Source organism: Synchiropus splendidus, chromosome 6, assembly GCF_027744825.2.
Source record: "Synchiropus splendidus isolate RoL2022-P1 chromosome 6, RoL_Sspl_1.0, whole genome shotgun sequence".
Lineage (NCBI taxonomy): Eukaryota > Metazoa > Chordata > Actinopteri > Syngnathiformes > Callionymidae > Synchiropus > Synchiropus splendidus.
In genome coordinates, this window is record NC_071339.1 from 3516675 (window position 1) to 3536359 (window position 19685).

The 19685-nt window shown below is 43.1% G+C and overlaps 1 protein-coding gene across 5 annotated transcripts in view; it reads right to left on the minus strand.

Moving 5' to 3' along the window:
• Positions 1-19685, minus strand: part of cdh4 (cadherin 4, type 1, R-cadherin (retinal)) — a 247797-nt gene that overhangs the window by 35544 nt on the left and 192568 nt on the right. For all 5 annotated transcript variants that reach the window (XM_053868371.1, XM_053868374.1, XM_053868372.1 and 2 more), the window contains 2 exons: positions 18961-19105; positions 4251-4423 (listed from right to left, as the gene is read on the minus strand). In XM_053868371.1, the coding sequence (XP_053724346.1) occupies positions 4251-4423; positions 18961-19105 (318 nt within the window). The remainder of the gene's footprint in view (positions 1-4250; positions 4424-18960; positions 19106-19685) is intronic.

Below are 19685 nucleotides of genomic sequence, written 5' to 3' on the forward strand. Positions count from 1 at the left end.
GGCTGATGAGGCTTCATGAAACAGTGTCCTCATTTTCAAAGCCCACTAGATGGCGCTCTCCGCAGTAAAATCTTTGGATACAGGTCACGCAGTCATCCGAACTCTCTGTCGTATAGTGTCAGTTCTGTTACTGCAGAAGAAGAAATCGACGTTCCCTGTTTGTGCTGCCCCTGATAAGATCCTCATCATGATCCATTATTCTTTTCATTATTAGGGCCAACCTGTCATTCATTTCTATTACTGTTAGTATGTCAATTCCTGTCCCTTTCTATCTGGTCATATGATGAAATGTTGGTAAAAGACATACTATTAGAGTTGTTTCACATCATGCAAGTGTGTATAATATTAAACTTAAGTCAAGTTAAATCGGTCTCCTGCTCTTCAAGTGAGTCAAACGGCCCTGCGTGCAGTAAAGTGGCAGGAGAAGCGGCATCTTCTCAATCCACAGAGCCTCTGTGTTTCGGAATGGCAAACTCGCGTTCCTCCCCCGTCACTGAGAGAAACACACTTCTTCTTTTGAGACAACTTAGCTGCGATTGAATCGGCTCTCCAGGTGCAGCGCGTCATCAATCCAATGAACCTTCCCGGGTCACATGACAGTGCTTGGAGACATCAGCCTTTTCAAATGAGTCAGTCTCTTTAGCAAATGTGACATCTTACCAAATCAATTTTCATGTAAGGTGCTGCCTTTTTTCTTCAAATATTGTCATTCCAATTTAGTTTCACCTAATCCCAACATCCTGGCTTTAAATCATCGATTAGAATGTTATGTTTTCTGGTTCATCATCATTCATCTAAAACCCTTTTTTCCCCAGGTAATATATGTATTTTGTCCATTTATTTCATCTGTTTTCAAATGACTTTTGAGCTATTCCACTTTCTCTCACAACTGGATCCTCTTGTGTCTGACGCCATGTGATCAGACCACCACGTTGATGTGTGGAAATAAACACGGATCATCACGCTCTCTAACAAAAGAGCGGGTGTTTACAAGGGTGAACCGTCAAAACACCGACACAAGTGGCTGAAAGACATGCAAATGTGGTTCTTGGGAGCAACGCGTCCACGTTTGAGCGCGACTGGGAGTGTGTGTGTTGATGGCCCAGACAGCAGGTGGGTGAACTCCCAGGTGTGTCCCAGTTTCAGTAGGCGGATCAGACGCAGGTGGGAGCGAGCCGGGCTTGATGTGTCCACATAAATGAGCTTTCCTCGCTGAATCCCGGGCCAAGCCGCATGCAGGGACACGGAGCTGGCGCCGCTTCACCTCTCTCATTTTTATTGTTCCACAAAAGCATCTCGCTATTAAGCCGTGCCAACTGCTTCCACAAATTTGGACGCGGTTCGTACTCTGATGTGTTGTTTTCTTCTGTTATCGAAATCTGTTTTTGCTCGGAGAATTGAACTGTAATTATTCCGCAAATATGCTTCGCCGTACCGTGGTTCGGTCCAATTTGAACGCACCATCTCTGGCCTAGTTCGGTGCTGAGAGAGACTCAAGCATTACTGGAGTCGGTTGTTAAACCGCTGGAGTGAAAGCACAAGGACAAACACCAGAACAATGTCGAAGTCTGGAGCATTTCAGCCTTTAAAGTGTGTTTGTGGCGAAGGGGAGCAAGCTGCTCCGATAACAGCTCCGGCAACAGTCACCTGGTGCAGCGCGGCGTAAACACGAGTCGACCCTGCATGACCTCCCTCATTAGGAGAATAAGATGGAAGCTGTAGTGATGATGCGAGCTGTGCTGGTGCAGGCGGGTGTGTGGGTTGGCACACGCACGCAGCAAGTGAACTGATCAAACACACACACACACACACAAACAACACACAAAGCAGAACAGCAAGTACACATCTCCCAAAAGTTCATTAGCAGATGCCACTATTTTGGGGTGAAAACAAATCGTAAAGTGACTATAGGGTGTTCTGCAGCATCTCGGAGTCTGAGCTAATGTATATACACCTGAGGGAACACAGCGCTGGAAGAAAGCACGCGGTTTAAAAAAAAAACACCTTTTAATTAAGCCGCCTCTGACAGCAGGTAAAAACTTAATTTCCACGGTATGTCAGAAAAAAGCAGTTTAAATCCGCAAGGTTCAACCCTCACTGGTGGCGAGGTGATTTTCAGTAAGTGCAAAATATTCCGTCTGAAGTTGCTTTGTGAAAAAAAGGAATGTTTTGATGTAGCGTTGCAGGACACAAAAGCAAAAGGACTCACCAGAAGATTTCTTAGTTTTGATGGTGCAGTTGTTTCATTCTCTTTGATAATTCCTCAAGAAATCTACGACAGCAAAACCAAATGGTGTCCAGTGGCTTCACCCTGTTTCAACGCACATCACACTGCATTTAAGGGCCAGTGGAGTGATTTTGGGCTGTGAGTAAAACACTGTCTGAACCAGGAATTTGATGCCTTGGCTCTGAGATGGTGTGGTTATTTTCTTCTTGTTGTTTTTCAAAATTACCGTAAATTCAAAACTACAGAGGGCACCGGAATATGAGCTGCGCTCACTGAATTTAGACTTTGTTCATACATAAGCCGCAGCGGTGCAGCGGTCTGCGCTGTCGAAAGGTCAAAACATACCAGCTTAAATGCAATGAGGATCACTTCTAAACTAGTTTTGAAAACGGGCTCCAGCCTCAAACTGACTCATGAAACAAACTCTCACTGAAACTCTCTTTCAGTGACATTAAGGTGGTCAAAATGCGCTGTTTTCGCCCTCATGTCCGAAGTTCCGACACCACAGCTGGTCTCAGCTGCTGCTTCACGTCTCCAGGAGATCGGCTCTGTTGGCAGAGCTGCGGACATGCAGGTGAAAACAGCACATTTTGAGTGATATATGGTCAATAAAACAGCAGTGACTTCATCAGTTTGATGTGATGAGGCTCAACATTTTGGTAGCATGATGCTCTTCAGCCTGTAAAAATCCATATATTAACCGCACCGTTGTATAAGCCACACGATTCAGACTGCGAGAAAAAAGTAGCGGCTTATCGTGTGGAAATGACGGTACATTAAAGCACTGAAAATGCGGCGTTTACACCCACGTGTCCAAAGTTCTGCCGCAGAGCTGTGGACAGGCGGACGGAAGCATTGCATTTGGAGCGCTTCAAGGTTAATAAAACGCTAGCGGTCTCTTCGGTTTGATGTGAGGACGAGAAAAACAGTAGCGGCCACTCAACACAAATGCAAATCAAAGCCACTTTCAATTAACATAAACCGATAATGAGAAAGGCACTAACACAATTGCAGAGAACTTTATCCACGTATGGATTTATGAATTGATGACACATGGACGGAGACTCGCGGTTTTCTCACGAGGGCTGCAGCGGAATATTGAAGTAGTTTGACTCAGACAATCACTCCAATCGTCCTTGTCACCTTGCGTAACTGTTCCACTTCCACATGGATGGAGATTCTGCTGCTCAGAATATTCATCACAAAATAATCCTGCCTCAGCACTACAGCAGCAGGAATCAATCATCTTGGTGTTACGATTGTGAAATTGATTCTTCTGTCCAGTCATTTCTTTGTTATGTTTAACTCCGACTTTCAAGGCCTTTTCTCCTCCCTCCACATGTGGACACAGCTAAACCCAGCTAAATATCGAAGTGCTATGGTGCCAGACCAGGGTCCAAATAATGGCATCAAAAAACAAAGACAACTAAAAATTGAAGAATATTTTTTAAAGCATGTATATTTTAATGGTTAGTAAATTTTAATGTCATTTTTATTCCATTTGAAATAGTACTGACCCAGTGCTGGCAATAAAATTCCATACACTTTCTCCTGTTTTGGGTGGCATGACTCCTGATTTAGCCCAAATTTATCTTTTGAAGTTTCAGTCTTAGTGGCAGGAATTCAGGTCACTCCAGGATTTAGATGACTTTTTTTACGACCAAAAATGTCTGATAAATTGAATTTAGGGCAGAAAAAAAATTTCTTTACTCATTGACAGTGTGTTCTCTGCTTATGTAGATGGCTCCACTCCAGTCAGGCTGAGTCATGGTTTGTAACGTTTGCTGTGACTCACACAGGTGACCAGCTTCTTTCATTCAGTGATCTGGGTATGTAGAGCCCAGTCGTGTGCTTCGCCCCAGGCCCGGCATGAACTTGCCCCGCCACTGCCGCTGACCCACAGTCCGAATCTTCTTCAGAGTGATTCAGTGCTTGTGACTCGAACAGGAAACCGAGGGCTTTGCCAACATGCAAAAGTAGCTTCCTTGAATGGACAACATGAGCATGTTTCGGTGGCACTCACCTCTCTGTCCAGGCCGGCCGCCACCGTCACGATGTCTCCGGTCTCGCTGTTGATGGTGAACATGTTCGGAATGGGGCTGTGGGGCGTCTGTGACAGGATGCGGTAGCGAACCATCCCATTGGCTGTGGTGGAGTCGTCCGAGTCGCTGGCTGTCACCTGCATCACGGACGAGCCTGAGGAGAGAAACAAAAACGCTGTCGACTTTGAGCAAAGAAGAGCGTTCGGATCTGAACGGAGGACAGACGCAGCATTCAAATCCGTGTTTTCCAAGGCCCCACACATGAATATGAATGGGAAATTGGAGCATAAAGTGGATTTCCTGTAAGCACATTAGCGCAAATGAATTTGTGGAGAAAATATCAAAGAGGTAGCGAGAAGCCTATTAATATGCGCAGAAGTCAATCAGACTTGGCAAATTGCTGCGACTTCCTCTGTGATTTCAATCCGCCGTATGTAACAGACAAGAACACCAACAAAAGTTGAACACCCTCCCGCGGAGGGGAAAGCTCCACCTCGGCTGAAGAGAATAGCGGCCGCTGCCCTTTCCACCCATGGTTATTTGTCATTCAGTGGCCGTGGTTACCCTTAAAGCTCCATCGCTGGCTCCCCATTTACCTGAGAACGGCAGATAAATATTGCCATTTCACGCGGGCCACACCGAGGTGCTGCGTCCCAAAGCCCTCTGCATCTGTCTGCATGCATGTGTACGTGTCCTCGCAGCACGTCGCAGGGTGAGCGCCGCCGTCCCCTCATCCCCCCCGAGCTGAATTATTGATTTACACAAGTTTGTCAGCTGGGCTCACCAATGCGACCAGGCAATTAGGGGAGCTTTGTGCTGGAAAGAGGAGCGATCACCTCGACGCTCTCGCAGGGTTCTGTGAAAATGTCACTTTCCATTAGGCAGACATTTGCAGGCTGCTGAGAGAAGTAGACTGTCAGCGCGCAGGCGGGGGGCCGCGTAGGCAGAGGAGACTAAAGCACTAACATGCTTGAATTAGGCAGCGTGAGTCCACGAAAACTTGAAAAGGAACAAGAACAGGACGCAGTCGCTGAAGGGCGGAACGACAACCGACTCGCAAATGTACTTTTAGTGGGGAGCTTCTTTAAAGAAGACTCTTGAACTCAGTCGGAACATTTCGGTGAAAATACATAACACATATTTTAATAACAGTGTTCTTTTTTATTTGTTCCCTTTACGCCTCAGTTTCTTCCGCTGTTCTTGAAGTCTCTGATTTTATGCCCGTACCGTGTCTAGGCACATGGGTTCCCACGCAGGAGGCGCTGTGCACCAGGTACTCCAGTTACGAAGCAGCCACGGAAGACTGAACTAAAGATTCGGACCATCGATTTCAAGCTCAAGAATCAAATTGAGCGTCACCTCAATCTTTATATCTTGGGGAGACTAAGAGAGGGCGAAAGAGAAGCGTTCCCAACAAAGTGTGTCCTCTGTTCCTGTGGTCCTGTGTTGGTGCATGGCCGTGTGTCATGTTTCGTCAAATCCTCGCCCAGCCTCCTTCGTCTTGCCAAGTCTACATGTCAAGGCAAGAAAGTGTTTGGTGGAGTCCCATCTTATCGGCACGTCTTGCCCTGTCAAGTCACGCCTGACCAATGGTAACCATCTGGTCCTCCTCTTGTCTTTTCTACGTCTAGTTCAGCCCTCATCCTGGTTTTGTCCTGGCCCTCCTTTCGTGCTGCCCCTTGAGCTTTTGGTTTGGACTGAACGCCGCGGTTAAACTCCTGCTTCTGTGCCCTAAACTGCGACAGACCTCATGACAACAACAAGCTTTTGTTTTTCTCTGTCAGAGGGAGGTGATGATTTAAACAACCGCTGATTGTTGTGTGCAGCAAACTGCATCAAAAGACCATCTCAGCGTGGCTCCTTAGATTTAAAAATAAACTCTGGACCTGCCAAAAGCAAACAGACGCTGCACTCTGATATTTTTCATTTGTCTATTTAGCTGGATTATACGGCACCAAACGGCTCCACTGCCTGCACTAGCTACTTTGCTTTCCGTTTGTAATACGTCTTGTGGTGTTGTTTCTGTTGTCTCGGGCGTAATTGGATGAGCATCCCCTTATAGTTCCCTGAGGGAGATCTGGATCTCACCCGAACATTTCTGCTCTCTCAAAATGCTTTGACTGCCTTATCTGAACGTTCACAGTCGTGAAATAAGTTTGGATGGAAATGCACACATATGGGGAAGGAGTGTTACTATACAAGAGGGTCTAAATCCTCATTTACCAGAAATCGCTCCACACCAAACTGTGTTTGACATCGTAGAGCTCGACTTCATTCTGTGGTCTGGACTGGTTTTGACTGAAATATAATTCTTATCTTTTCACAGTATTTTTAATCCCTCTTTGGCGTTGAAGAAGACCAAGCCTCAGTTCAAACGCCCAACCATGCTACGCCCACATTCACACAAAAAGCAATCCAGTCGGAGCACAATGATGTCACAGACCGAAAAAGAGTTTCGATAAGGCGCCGTGAAACAGTGTTGCAGGGTTGATGAAACAGTGTCCTACTTTTCAGAGGCCACTCGATGGTGCTCTTGGTTTAGAAATAGTGTGAGGTTTTATTGACTTGTTCAAGTCCAAACATTTTACAGCAGACAGCGCCATCTGGTGGCCTATGAAAATCAGGACACTGTTTCATGAAACCTCATCCACACAGCAGCATTTCAATGGCATATGGTTCAAAAACACAACATCTCTGCTTATCTCAGAGGATTGTTCGGCACATGCCACATCGGCCGAGGAAAATTCAATTTGCTGAGGAACTCAAGTGAGAAGAGGACGTCCATGCTGTGCTTAGTTTGTTTAGACCGGCCTTGACAATGGTGACCTGTCATTTGTACGAATTGCAGGCAGCCTCATTAGAAACTAAAAAACTTGCAAAAATGGAAATGAAATGCATGAAGTCAGAGATTCGCCTTTGCAGGGAAGTTTTTTTTTGTTGAATTTTGTTGTTTTTTTTTCTTGGCAATAACAGAACGGTTCCCCACCTCATTCAAAAAAATAAACAGTTGCACCTTAATAAACTCCAATACATCCAAAAATGTTCTGTCCACTCTGACCCTCAATTGAAATGACATTTATTTGTATTGGGGTTGGACAACCATACAGTAATGCAATAAATAAATGAATAATTTCACAATAAATTATTTTTGATGTGAATATTTTTCAATCCCAATGTTCATTTTCATGCCCAATATCCCTTCTTTCAGCATACAGTTTTCCTCCCTGCCAATGCAAACTGGCACTATTCTTGCTCCACGTTCAAACAGTATGCTGGAGAGCAAGAGCCAGAAAGGTACTCGGAACCACTGGATTTCGCTCTTAATTTCTCCCGTCCATGCTGAAACAGTTCAGGTCCAGAAAAAGTTTAGTGAAACTACAACTGGTGCCTAATATGTCTTGTTTATTTTATGTAATTTTTTTCAAAATCTGAGTGGAAGTGGCATAGAGCTGTTCGCCTGACATCCTTAGTTTAGTTTAGAGGAGACCTGGGCAAAGTGCAGCCCAGGGGCCGTATGCGGCCCTTTGCCTGTGTTTTTGCGGCCCTCATGAGATCAGACTACTGATATAGTCTGTCACATTTTTATCCTGCTTCCGTTTGAGCCAGTACTGGTTCAACACATTCACGACTAAAATTTTGTTTCCTCCTTTCGTTTGTCATTTTATTATTTTCCTGAAAATTTGTCTAAAGAAAGAAAATTTGACATTTTTAAATAAATTGCCTTTTCGTCTTTGATATTTGGTCCGTAGTATTATTATGATTGCTATTCATTCTTTGTTTGAACGCTGTCTTCTTCTTCTGCTTCATGGCAACAAGCTGCTCTTGTTTGTTGAGGCCCCCTGCAGTAGTGGATGAAGAACTACAAGAATAAGCGCGTCACTAGTTAGACTTAATATGGTTTAGGTGATAGTTTTGGCCGGCCGAAAGAAAAGTCTTACTTTTTTGCCATAAAGTCATTAACCATTTATATCGTCTCCTGTAGACCCAGACAACACAGCTTTTATAAAAAAACTGTCCCGAAGGCTCAGTGGATCCAAGAAGAATGACAGATTATTTACTCCCAAGAAGAATGTATTGATGAAAGCACAGCAGTAATGGAGGGCTCATTTATGTGGTCACTTCACACCGTCAAAATCCAACTGAAATGGAGTCCAGAATCAGAACCAGAATCCACTTTACTGCCATGGTCAGGAGGATCCCAGCAACTAGGAAAGTGCTTTGGAATAACGTGCAATAAAATAAAATAAAATAATTATTTATTTGTTACTTCTATTATTATTGTTTATTTAGATTCATTTTTTATTCTCTTTAGACGTTTCTCATAGACGTTTGTTTACATTGTTTCCACTAACGGTACACTGACATTCTTATGGTTAAAGAGACATTACCGGCAACAGTTCAGTCTCCACACGCATGACAACAGTGACAGCGGGAGTCACGTCTTTGTGGAAGCTCAGGGCCACATTAAACAACCTTTGATCACGTCACAGAACTACTACGCTTGTCTCGATGGCTGCCCACTGGGTCGGAACGTCTCAGCCAAATCATGAATTACATTGGTAATGGCAGGTGTGTCCCACCACATTATTAGGTCCAAATGTTGCCATCACTCCAGTGACAGCTCAGACAGACGGGATAAAATTCTATTTCAAACTTCATTAAGTTTCAAAGCAGGATTCGTCACTTTGTCTGGCAACAACAAGAGCAACAAATATGAATGAAATAACACCAGGAAGACAAACAATTGCTCCTCGGAGGGAGCTGTCAATACATAATCAACCCTCCGTCCCAGAGGGAAGAAGAGGACGTGACGGGGGACTTGTGTGTCTCTTTTCATTTGCCTCAGAAGGAGGAACAAGGTCATATCATGATGTTGCCATGAAGGGAAGCTGAGCCTGAGCTCTGCGCCTGAGCTTAAGACCTAAAAATGGAGCGTGACTCAAGTAGTGCAAGGACTGAATTAGCTTCACCTCGGGGCATGGTGTGACATCACCTCATCAGCAGGCAGCGATATTCATTCTCACAGAATACGTCATATGTGAAACGACCACAAGTTTGATGCTGCTGCGTCCTGATGTCGCTGCTGTGTCGAGGTAAGAGAACAGGCAGAGTTTGAGTGGGTTCAGAAACACATATTCTGGCAAAACAAAGGGGCAGAATTGATATGCATTTCTACCACAGGTCTGTTCGCACTAGACGATCCTCTCCTGGCGTAATGTTAACCGACGCGGTAGTCTGAATGAGTTGTGTGGTAAAGGCTACTGACATGGTGCGCTTGGATGGGATTCAAATCTCAGGTCATTTTCACTCCCCCCCCCCAAATCTCGAGGTACATCTAGATGAGATCTAAACAATAGATGAATCATCATTTGAGTAATGGATAAAATAGAAATGTGATGTGTGACAAAACAGTGGTCGGGCCAGCAATGTTGGATGGTTTGGAAACAGTGGCACTGAGGAGAAGACAGGAGGCAGAGCTGGAGGTAGCAGAGATGAAGATGCTGAGCTTCTCTCTGGGAGTGAGAGCAGGATGATGAGAGGATCAGAGGGACAGCACATGTGCTCAGGTGTTTAGGAGACCAAGTCAGAGAGGCTGGATGGAGATGGTTTGAACATGTACAGAGGAGAGAGAGAGAGCCAGTACATTGGTAGATGAAGATGTTGAGGTTGGAACTGCCAGGCAGAAGGTGGAGAGGAAGGCCAAAGAGGAGATTGATGGAGGTGGTGAAGGAGGACATGAGGTTTGTAGGTTTGAGAGAAGATGGTCAGATGGAGGAAGATGATCCGCTGTGGCCACCCCTGAAGGGAGAAGCCCAAAAAGAAAGAACGGGTATGTGGAAGATCACTTTGTAGAAGGAATCGAAGGTGGAGAGGACACCAAGAAAGGGATGACATTCAGTGCGTCCGAGAGAGAAGAAACAAGACGAACTGAAACCAACTCCACTCTGTGGACAGATGGACAATGACTCCCCGTTGAAATGAGGTCACGCAGTATATCATTCACACCTCGACGCAGAGGTCAGAGGCTTTCTGCAGGAACTTTGCTGATCATCAATGGTCAGGTCTCCAGGTATCTGAGACACATGAACCAGAGCAGAAAGACAGAGACAAAGTGGAGAAGATGAAGACGTGCATTCTGACATCAAGGTGGACTTGATTCAGCACAAACGGGAGACGCAGAGAAAAGGATCAAGAATTTTCTCTCTGCGCAGACCTTTAAGTCCTTTAACATTTGCGAGTTCAAATCCTCAAATGACACATGCAGAAAGTATTTTAGTATCAATATGAAGCATATATTGAGATGTGTTTGTGTTCTCAGATCTTCAAAACACCGCCACCTTTTTTCCAGAGAGGCTAGGAGACACCACACTACAAGGTGTTTGCACTCAGATCTCCGACTCTAACATCCTGCGTCGGTGATAACGTTCCTCCCTGCACAACTCCGACATCGCTCAGAAAGACAGTGAGATACGGGTCGGATACGAGGCGCTGCTGATACGCACCCAGACGATCCTTTCATCCCACCGTGGCATTTAGGACATTAATCCATGTATTCCATGACAAAGTATTGAGATACAAGCAAAACACCTGATGTGGTAAACAAACTCCAGATAGTGAGTTAGCACATCCATCCAGTTTCTTCTGTTTATTCTCGATTGAGATTCCAGCTGCAAAGGGTGAGAGGCGCTGCCCACCCAAGGCAGAACACAGGTGGTGAATTTCAAGTCACCAATTCACTTCTGTCTGCTTTTGTCCTGTGGGAGGAGATTACGTCTGTCTCTAGATCACTGCCCTTTAAGCACAGAGAAACACGCCTGGTTTGAATCGTGCTATTCAAATGTTCAAATAAAAAATGGCTTGTGTAACACTTCAGCATTCATGCAGATTATTATTGTTCAAGGTTATTAAAGCATTTGTACAAACAAATCACAGCCAGTCGACGGTGCTTGAAAGCTTCAGCTGGTAATTGTTAAATTTTTTTTTTTTTTTTTTTTTTTCTTCATGAGTTGTTCTCTGTGACCTTGAAAACATATTTCCGAAGCAGAAAATGTTAGCATTTACTGGTGTTCCACACAAACTAACCTTGTGTCGCCACTTGGCTTTGGAAAACAGCTTTTGTTTCCACTTTCATTTTACCCAATAAAAACACTTTGAGATCAAGATCTTATTTTCATGGGCAAACTGACCGAGAGCTCAGCAACCCACAGCAAAGTAAAGGACACACAGTGGCTTAAAAACAGAACTATAAAACATCTTTCTTCAGTAGCCCAGTGTCCATTAGCCTTTAGCAGCTAATGTCATAGCAAATCTGTTGGGCTGGCTATAGCTACGCTAGTTTATAATGCCAGGGTATGAATGCAACTCCTTTATTCAAACTCTTCAACATGAAACACATCACCAGAGAAAATACGAAAACTGGGGATGCTCCGATCGATCGGGCACCGATTATGATCGGCCGATATGAGCGTGATCGCTGCTGCGTCCGCTCCTCCCTCCCTGCTGCTGCAAAGTCTCGAGAGATTTGCCAAACTGCGACGTTGAATTAAATATTTTTCAAGTGTCCTTTTGACAGAATAAGTCCTCCTTGAATAGGTATATGAAAATGTGTCTGCATAAAAATGTACACAGAAGATTAAAATTCATTGTCAATCCATGTGATCGGTATCGGTGAGCCGTGGTGATCGGTACTCTGGCTGATCGGTATCAGTGACACGCAGCATAATTCCTGATCAGAGCACCTTTATATATAATATATTTATGTACGTATTTATTTAATATATTTATGTCAAAATCTCACGTTGTACTGCTGGTACATTAGCATCAAAGCTACACGATGGAGCGCTGCGCACCTTCAGCGCTATTATATTGATGTTAAACAGTGTTGCCAATACATATTCTGTTGTCGTCCGTGTTCTCAAGCGGGTGACCTGCGGTGGCCAGTGGGAGACGGAGAATTGAAACATCCAGCCGCACCGTAGCCTGGAGCGGCAGCTGTCAGCCGGGAGACGGTGACAGGCTTCATCCTCAGAACTGCTGCCAGGATGGAAAAAGCTCACGTCACCTGGAGAATCACTTGAGGGGATTCTGCTGCTCTTCTGCCTCCACCACACAATTCAGGTCAAAAGACTAGAACTCCAGTGCACTGTCACTCCGAACAGTCACATGACTCTCAGTGGAAGGACTGACACCATATTTCTCAAAATTATTTTGGATTGTTTCCGTAACATTCACGCTTTTCAAGTCCATTTTGTCAGAAGTACATTTGTTTGGGATCATCCTGAGCAGATTTTGGACAGAATTATTCTCCATGTTAGTATCCATTACTTAAGCTGTGTGTCTATAATATTCTCACTCCCAGCAGGGAGAACAATAACAGCAGCTGGATGATGAATTTGTGTCTGGACTCACACTGTTCTCTGCTGTTAATTTAAAGATTTGGTAGTGAGAGCCTGTTTCCATCCATCACTCAAGTATTTCTCATACTGGCCTGCGCTCACAGAGTTCTGTCGCGTCTGGTTTCAGGGGGGAAAAGACGTTTTTGGAAAGTCTGGTTGGCCGTGCTAATTGCTTGTGTATAAAGGCTCACGCTCCACTGAGGAGCAACACACTCTAACAAGAATCCCATGCTCTTTCACACACACACACACACACACGTTCCTCTCATATTGTTTACAAATCCCCTGGAGACGGAAGTTTGAGAACAATATCTGAAGGCGAACGCAGGTCCGCAGGGTCTGATTGTAAGAACACGAGTTCTTCCAGTGGAAAAAAAGCGAGCTACTTGCGGATTCCAGACCGGTCTCCGGCTCGGCCATGACCGCGCACGTCCGCCCCTCCGATTGTCAGAGGTCCACATCTCTCCATGCTCCGCAGAATCTGATAATGATGCGTCCAGCGCGGATAGCGCAACACAAACATCCCATGAACTTGATCTCTGAACCAACCGAAAGCTCAGAGAGTCAAAGAAGCAAAAACTCCTCCGATTGATCGACTCGCTGAACAAGTCAAGTGTGTTGAAGGTGGAGTCACAGGACAGCAAATTAAATTGTTGGAAGTAAAACTAGCTGTAATCTAGAATCATTTTCATGGAAATTATCATTGTGTCATATTTTAATACAGAGGCATTGACCCTGTGTGGTTCTCTATTTGGGCTAGAAAGGCAAAAATCCTGCTTCATCCGGACAACCAGACTGTTAGTGATGGGTAACTGAGTTATTCTGGATACTTTTCATTCAAGAACGTTGAATCTGAGTTCTATTGAAAGGAGTGCTGGGTGTTCACATGGCAGCACACACAGCACTGCAACTGCAACCCCTGTCACTCTCACACCCCCCCACTGCACTCAGTTGGAAAAACGGCGAATGGTCAGAGGACATTGGGTTAGTTAATGAATATACTTGACACCCAAAAACTTTGCTTAAGACAAAATTGCCTCAAGAGGAACCATGACGCTGAATACTTTATAATAATTAGAACAATTTTCTGTATAGTATAGAAGTAGAATAATTTTCTGTATCCTGTTTAACAACATATTCTAACACATAAATATGAGCAAAGTCTTACCACCTACTAGTTTCAAATATATATATATATATATATATATATATATATAAACTATGTTAAAGAAGAAAGAGCAAGTTATTTATATATATATATATATAATATTTTTTTTTTACAACTAAAATTTATAAACCTCACAGCCTCACGGCAAGAAGGTTGTGGGTTCGACTCCAGCCTGAGGCATGTTTGGGTCCTTCATGTGTTAAAAATAACTTGCTCTTTCTTCTTTAACATAGTTTATATATATATATATATATATATATATATATATATATATATATATATATATATATATATATATATATATATATATATATATATATATATATATATATATATATATATATATATATAAATATTATATATAATTAATATTTATTTCTTTGGTAACTAGTAACATAACTTGCTCTTTCTTCTTTAACATAGTTTATATATATATATATATTATATATAATTAATATTTATTTCTTTGGTAACTAGTAACATAACTTGCTCTTTCTTCTTTAACATAGTTTTTATATATATATATATATATATATATATATATATATGTATATATATATATGTATATATATATTTATATATATATATATATATTTATATATATATGTATATATATATATATATATATATATATATATATATATATATATATATATATATATATATATATATATATATATATAAACTATGTTAAAGAAGAAAGAGCAAGTTATTTTTATATATATTTTATATATATATATATATATATTTATATATTTTTTTACAACTAAAATTTATAAACCTCACATCCTCACGGCAAGAAGGTTGTGGGTTCGACTCCAGCCTGAGGCATGTTTGGGTCCTTCATGTGTGGAGTTCATACAGGGGCACTGTTTCGTCCGAGCATCCCAAGGCTCAAAACTGGCATCTGTGTGTCTGTGTGTGTGTGTGTGTGAGATGAGTCCAGCCAATTGTCGGCCAAGGAAACTGAATGAGCAATGTTTTTTTTTTTTTTCTGTCTTCATCCACCGCAGTGCTAAACAGCTAGTAATCCCCCAGTAATGACTGAGGAACGGAGCCTTTTGAGATGCTGCCTTTCCAAACACTTGTGTGTGTGATAATTATCTTCTTGAATCCTTGTGTTCTTTCTCTCCCACTGAAACACACAGATCAGTGATATGTCACGGTGATGAAACCGTCCTGAAAAGTTTGTAACAAAAGAAATGAAAGGAAATCATCAAACACAGGGTAAAAATGCATGATCCGCGCCCCACAGTAGATTTCAACCGTTTCGATCAGACTATGGATTTGGATTGGGTTGTTGTGGGTTGTTGACCGCGGTTAACCCCTTAGCTGCCGTATTCCCAGATCAAAAGCTGAAGTTTACAGTCACCATCTGTCTTGTCCTTCAAACTTTCAGAAGTTCCAAGAAAAAACACCTGAAGAAGACGCGGGACTCATTGACATTCCGGGACGGACCTGAGTGACTGAGAACAATGTGAACCGTGAAAGACACACGAGGTTGAGATGAGAAAGAAGAGCTGTGCCAAATGTCTTTTTCTGCATTTTCTCTTTTCAGGTTTAGCGCGAGGTATTTAGCGATTAACTGAACACATGTGTAGTCGGCTTTTCACTGATACTTAAAGATAGTTGTGACTTTGATACTTCGTGACATTTTGCTCATAATTGGTGCCCAATACAACAGTTTCCTTTCTGCTGTTATTGCAGCTTTCTGTCATTTTTAAGAAGATTCATCAAATACAACTGAATTAATAATAAAAAAAAAACTCTTCAAAGTGTTACATTCCTTTACAGCATTTCCACCACTGTTGAATCACTGTATATTGTCATAATAATATTTATTTCTTTGGTAGCTAGTAACATAAAGACTGCAAATGTATCATTTTTCAACATACATTATTTTTATGTTTGATGAATTCTAATTACATCTAAAAAGAAACCATTTTATTTTATTTTTTGTCAGTCTCTCTTATTGTTTTATCAGTATTATATTTGTATATTCCCAAAACGGTTACACTTGAGATGACTTCATATCAAATTACTTGCTTATTCACTGGTAATAATGGGTAATTATGGACATGTTTACAGCAAATCTGCAGTGAGCTTTCCAGGGTAAAGTAAGTTCAACAAGATGCTATACTGACTGGATAATAGTCTTGATCCACGCAGGGATATATAGTTTGTTAATGGTGATATATGTTCACTAATCTGTGTAACTGAAAACAAATGCCTCATGACAAGGCACAAGTAGCTACAGAGCCAGGATCTCACATGTTTTCAAACCACAGAAGAAAACAAATACAGTATCATCAAGAACTGCTGCTAAATGCTCTGTATCTGGGCTGAATTATAAAAGAGATGTTGCAGCCTGAAGACCTGAATGTGTTCAACGGTCAGTGTAACATGAAGCTTGGGCAGGAACGCAGAAAGCCTCTGTCACATTCCGGCTCCTCCTCCTTAAACAAGGCCTCCAAAACTAGTCGCCTACTGGCCACTCGACGCTGAGCACAACATTCTGGCTGCTGTAATTCTGCCTCCCCTCCTTCAGCATTTTCCCGACAGGCTGGGTAACACAATTTCACCACAATTAACTCCCAAATTCTGGTTCTGGACCAGCGGCCCAGTCTGTCGCTTCTCAGGCCTCTCAACACCCCGAGACAGATCCACTCCTAAATGGTGCTCATCAGGCTCCGGAGCACATTTGGATGAAACAGAAACCCAGAGACGTGCCACTATACGCTGCAGCAGCAGGCCCCAGGTGTCGCCTCACACCTGACAGCATCACCATCCGTGTGTGTTCAGCGATTCATGTGGCAGCAGGTGTGTGTGTCGCACGGTCTTGTGTTGGTGTGGCCTCGGCGGAGATTTACTTGTTTATATTTTTTGTTTGTTGGTGCAGTCATTTCATTTTGGGTGTCTGTTATTGATTTTGGCATCCTCTCCCCTTCCTGTTGCTCTCTTTATTTACGGCTGTTTATTCAGAGCGGAGTGATGCAGGCCAAGGACAGGACGGGGAAATAACTCAAGGATATTAACGGTAATGAAACAGAGAAGTTGAATGGATGCTTTTTCATGAGGAGGCCAAGACTGATCACCAATTCAGAACATCAGAAACCAGACAACAGGTAAATCAGCTTACACTTTATGAATTGTTTTAGTTACCGCCGTTTATGTGCACTTAGAAAGAAGCAGGTCCAAAGGCTCAAATGGTTTATGTATTATTATTTCTCAATATCAATCAACTCTGAAGTCGGATAAAGTGTCGGCCATTGTGTCTGTTGATGTGACAAGCAACAATTTGAATTCGCAATACAGTTAAACACAAGTGTAGGGTGGATTAAATACAAACAAACTAAACAAACTGCTAAAATACACCTCTGATAAGGTGTGTGTGAGTGTGTCCATGGCTCATATCTATCTAGCTAAACGTGTGTTGTGTGTCAGATGGAAGGTCAATAAGGTCTGTTGCCCAATAACGTCATGTTCTCAAGTGAAATGAGATATGAAGAAGATAAAACCCCAAGATTGGTGCGAAGAAATATAGTTACATGAAGTTAAGCGCACAAAAATGTGCCAGTCTGTGGGACCAATTTTGCATTCTCTCTTTTCGTGATTCACATGACACTAAACCAGTCAAGTCGCCACTTCGAGTCACTGTCTGAGAAACTCAACTTTTGCTTAGATATAGCACCCAAGGTGCTGTTTTAAGGGCTGCGTCGCCAGCTCTGCTGCATTTCAGTTATAGAAATGCTCCAAAAAAACAGTGAGACGGCACATACCTCCACCTAGACGGGTTTCATGAAACAGCGTCCTGATTGTCAGAGGCCACCAGATGGCGTAGTCTTCTGTAAAATGTTTGTATTTGGACAAATAAGTCAACGAAACCTCACATCATTTCTAAACCGAGAGCACCATCTAGAAAACTAGGACCCTGTTTCATCAAGCCTGCAGTACTGTTTCATGATACCTCATCCACCCATCGCTATCACAACCATTGCATATGCCCTTATGCAGATACAGTATACACTTGATGTATACTGAACAAATGAAAGATGAAAGAATGTTGTTGCTAGTGGTAGAAACTGCATATCAGACTCCATATCAGGACCTTCCTGGGCTCTAACTATTGTGTACACAGGGGGGTTACTCAGTGCAGCGCAGTACAGTACAGTACACTGTACATTAACAACACATTTTGTCTCATATGGAAGTCAATAGATTACAGTGGTTTCAATGTAAGGCCTGTTTCTGGCTGTTGAAGAAGGAGATGGTCATGTGACCGGATGCAGCCCACAGAAAGCAAAACCTTCAGGAGGTTTTAAGAAACACAACAGCATCAGAATCAAATCACTTCTATCCAACCCTGAAAGTTCCAATGAAATATGTCTGTGTTGGACTTCTTCTGGTTACTGCCCAACTAAGAGAGCCCTAATAGAAACATCAAACCTCCTCTGGAGTTACCAACCATATTATATGATTGGTCAACTGACTACCTGGTCACACAGTACAAGGTTATTCTGACTATTTTTTTTTCTTCCAATAGGAAGGAGAGATGAGATGACAATGCCAGGGTTCATTGGGATGGAGTGGAGCAGCAACGGCAGTTCATATATAGTCGACTATATGTGACCGTCCTGACCCAAAACATCTCAACTATGGGACCATTTCACAGATCACACACCTTCCACAAACTGCCTCCCCTAGAATGGAGTGTGAGCCGTCGCCTTTTGACCAGTGCAGTGGTTCTACGGATCTTGCACAGACAAGATAAACAAATCAATGGCCGTCATAATGCAAGAAATACTAGGGTTGTGATGCAGGTGCGGTGGCACCAAGCAAGCAGAGAATGCATTTCCAAAGCTCCTGTCAGTCTGCGCTATATTTATTTATATTCAGAAATCTTTTTTTGGGCTCCTGCTTGCCATCCATTCCTCTTTAATGTGAAAATCCATTTCAATTTCCATGAGAGAAAGCGGGAGAGAGAGGAAGCCTGACACCACGCAACGTCGATGCATTATTTTCATCAAGTTTCATCATTGCCGCTCAGGATGGAGCGCAGACTTTTCAAATTAAGACGCTTCCATGTCTGCTCCCTGCAGAGAGCTGTGGAAAGAGCGCCGCACTCACCTGGTTTGGATCCCTCGGCCACGGAGCCGTTGTACACCTGGTTCTGAAACTCGGGTCTGTTGTCGTTCATGTCGATCACGTAGATGTACAGATCTATGGGGTTCTCCACTTGGTTACCGTTCATGTCCACAGCGTGCGCTCGGAGCTGTTGGGAGACAGGCAATGATAAGCGGGGAACAGGGAGCATTTCAACTTTGAGTCGACAGACTCCGACAGCGGGACGCTGGTCGTGACTGACGCCAAAGCTGGCACACTTGGCTTCTCAAACTTTATTAATTGGCAACTTCATCAGAGAGGCAAATGTTGCGGTTCTTGCTTGCCAACAGGGCACGGCATCGTGTCGGCTCCCTGGCATGGACCATGAAAACAGACACTGAGGAGGGGGGTGCGAGGTAGGGAGCCGTTCCAGACTGAAAAACAAACACTTACTGTGCTCATCACACAGCTAGAGGCCCCGAACACATCAGCGAGGTGTTGACGGTCAAGCTGCGGCGTTTTGCTTTTGGTTTGTTTTGTTACAGCCCATCAGATGGATGCTGCCGACTGATAGGCTGCTCTCTCCATTTGAATCCGAGGACACTGAGCGTGAGGGACGTCCGGTCATCAATGAGAAGAGAAATAAAATAAAAAACAATTCATCTGAATTGATTTTTTTTTTACATGTCCTAATCCTGAATCATCAATCGATTATTTACCATATATATTTTCAAATAGATATGAGCCAC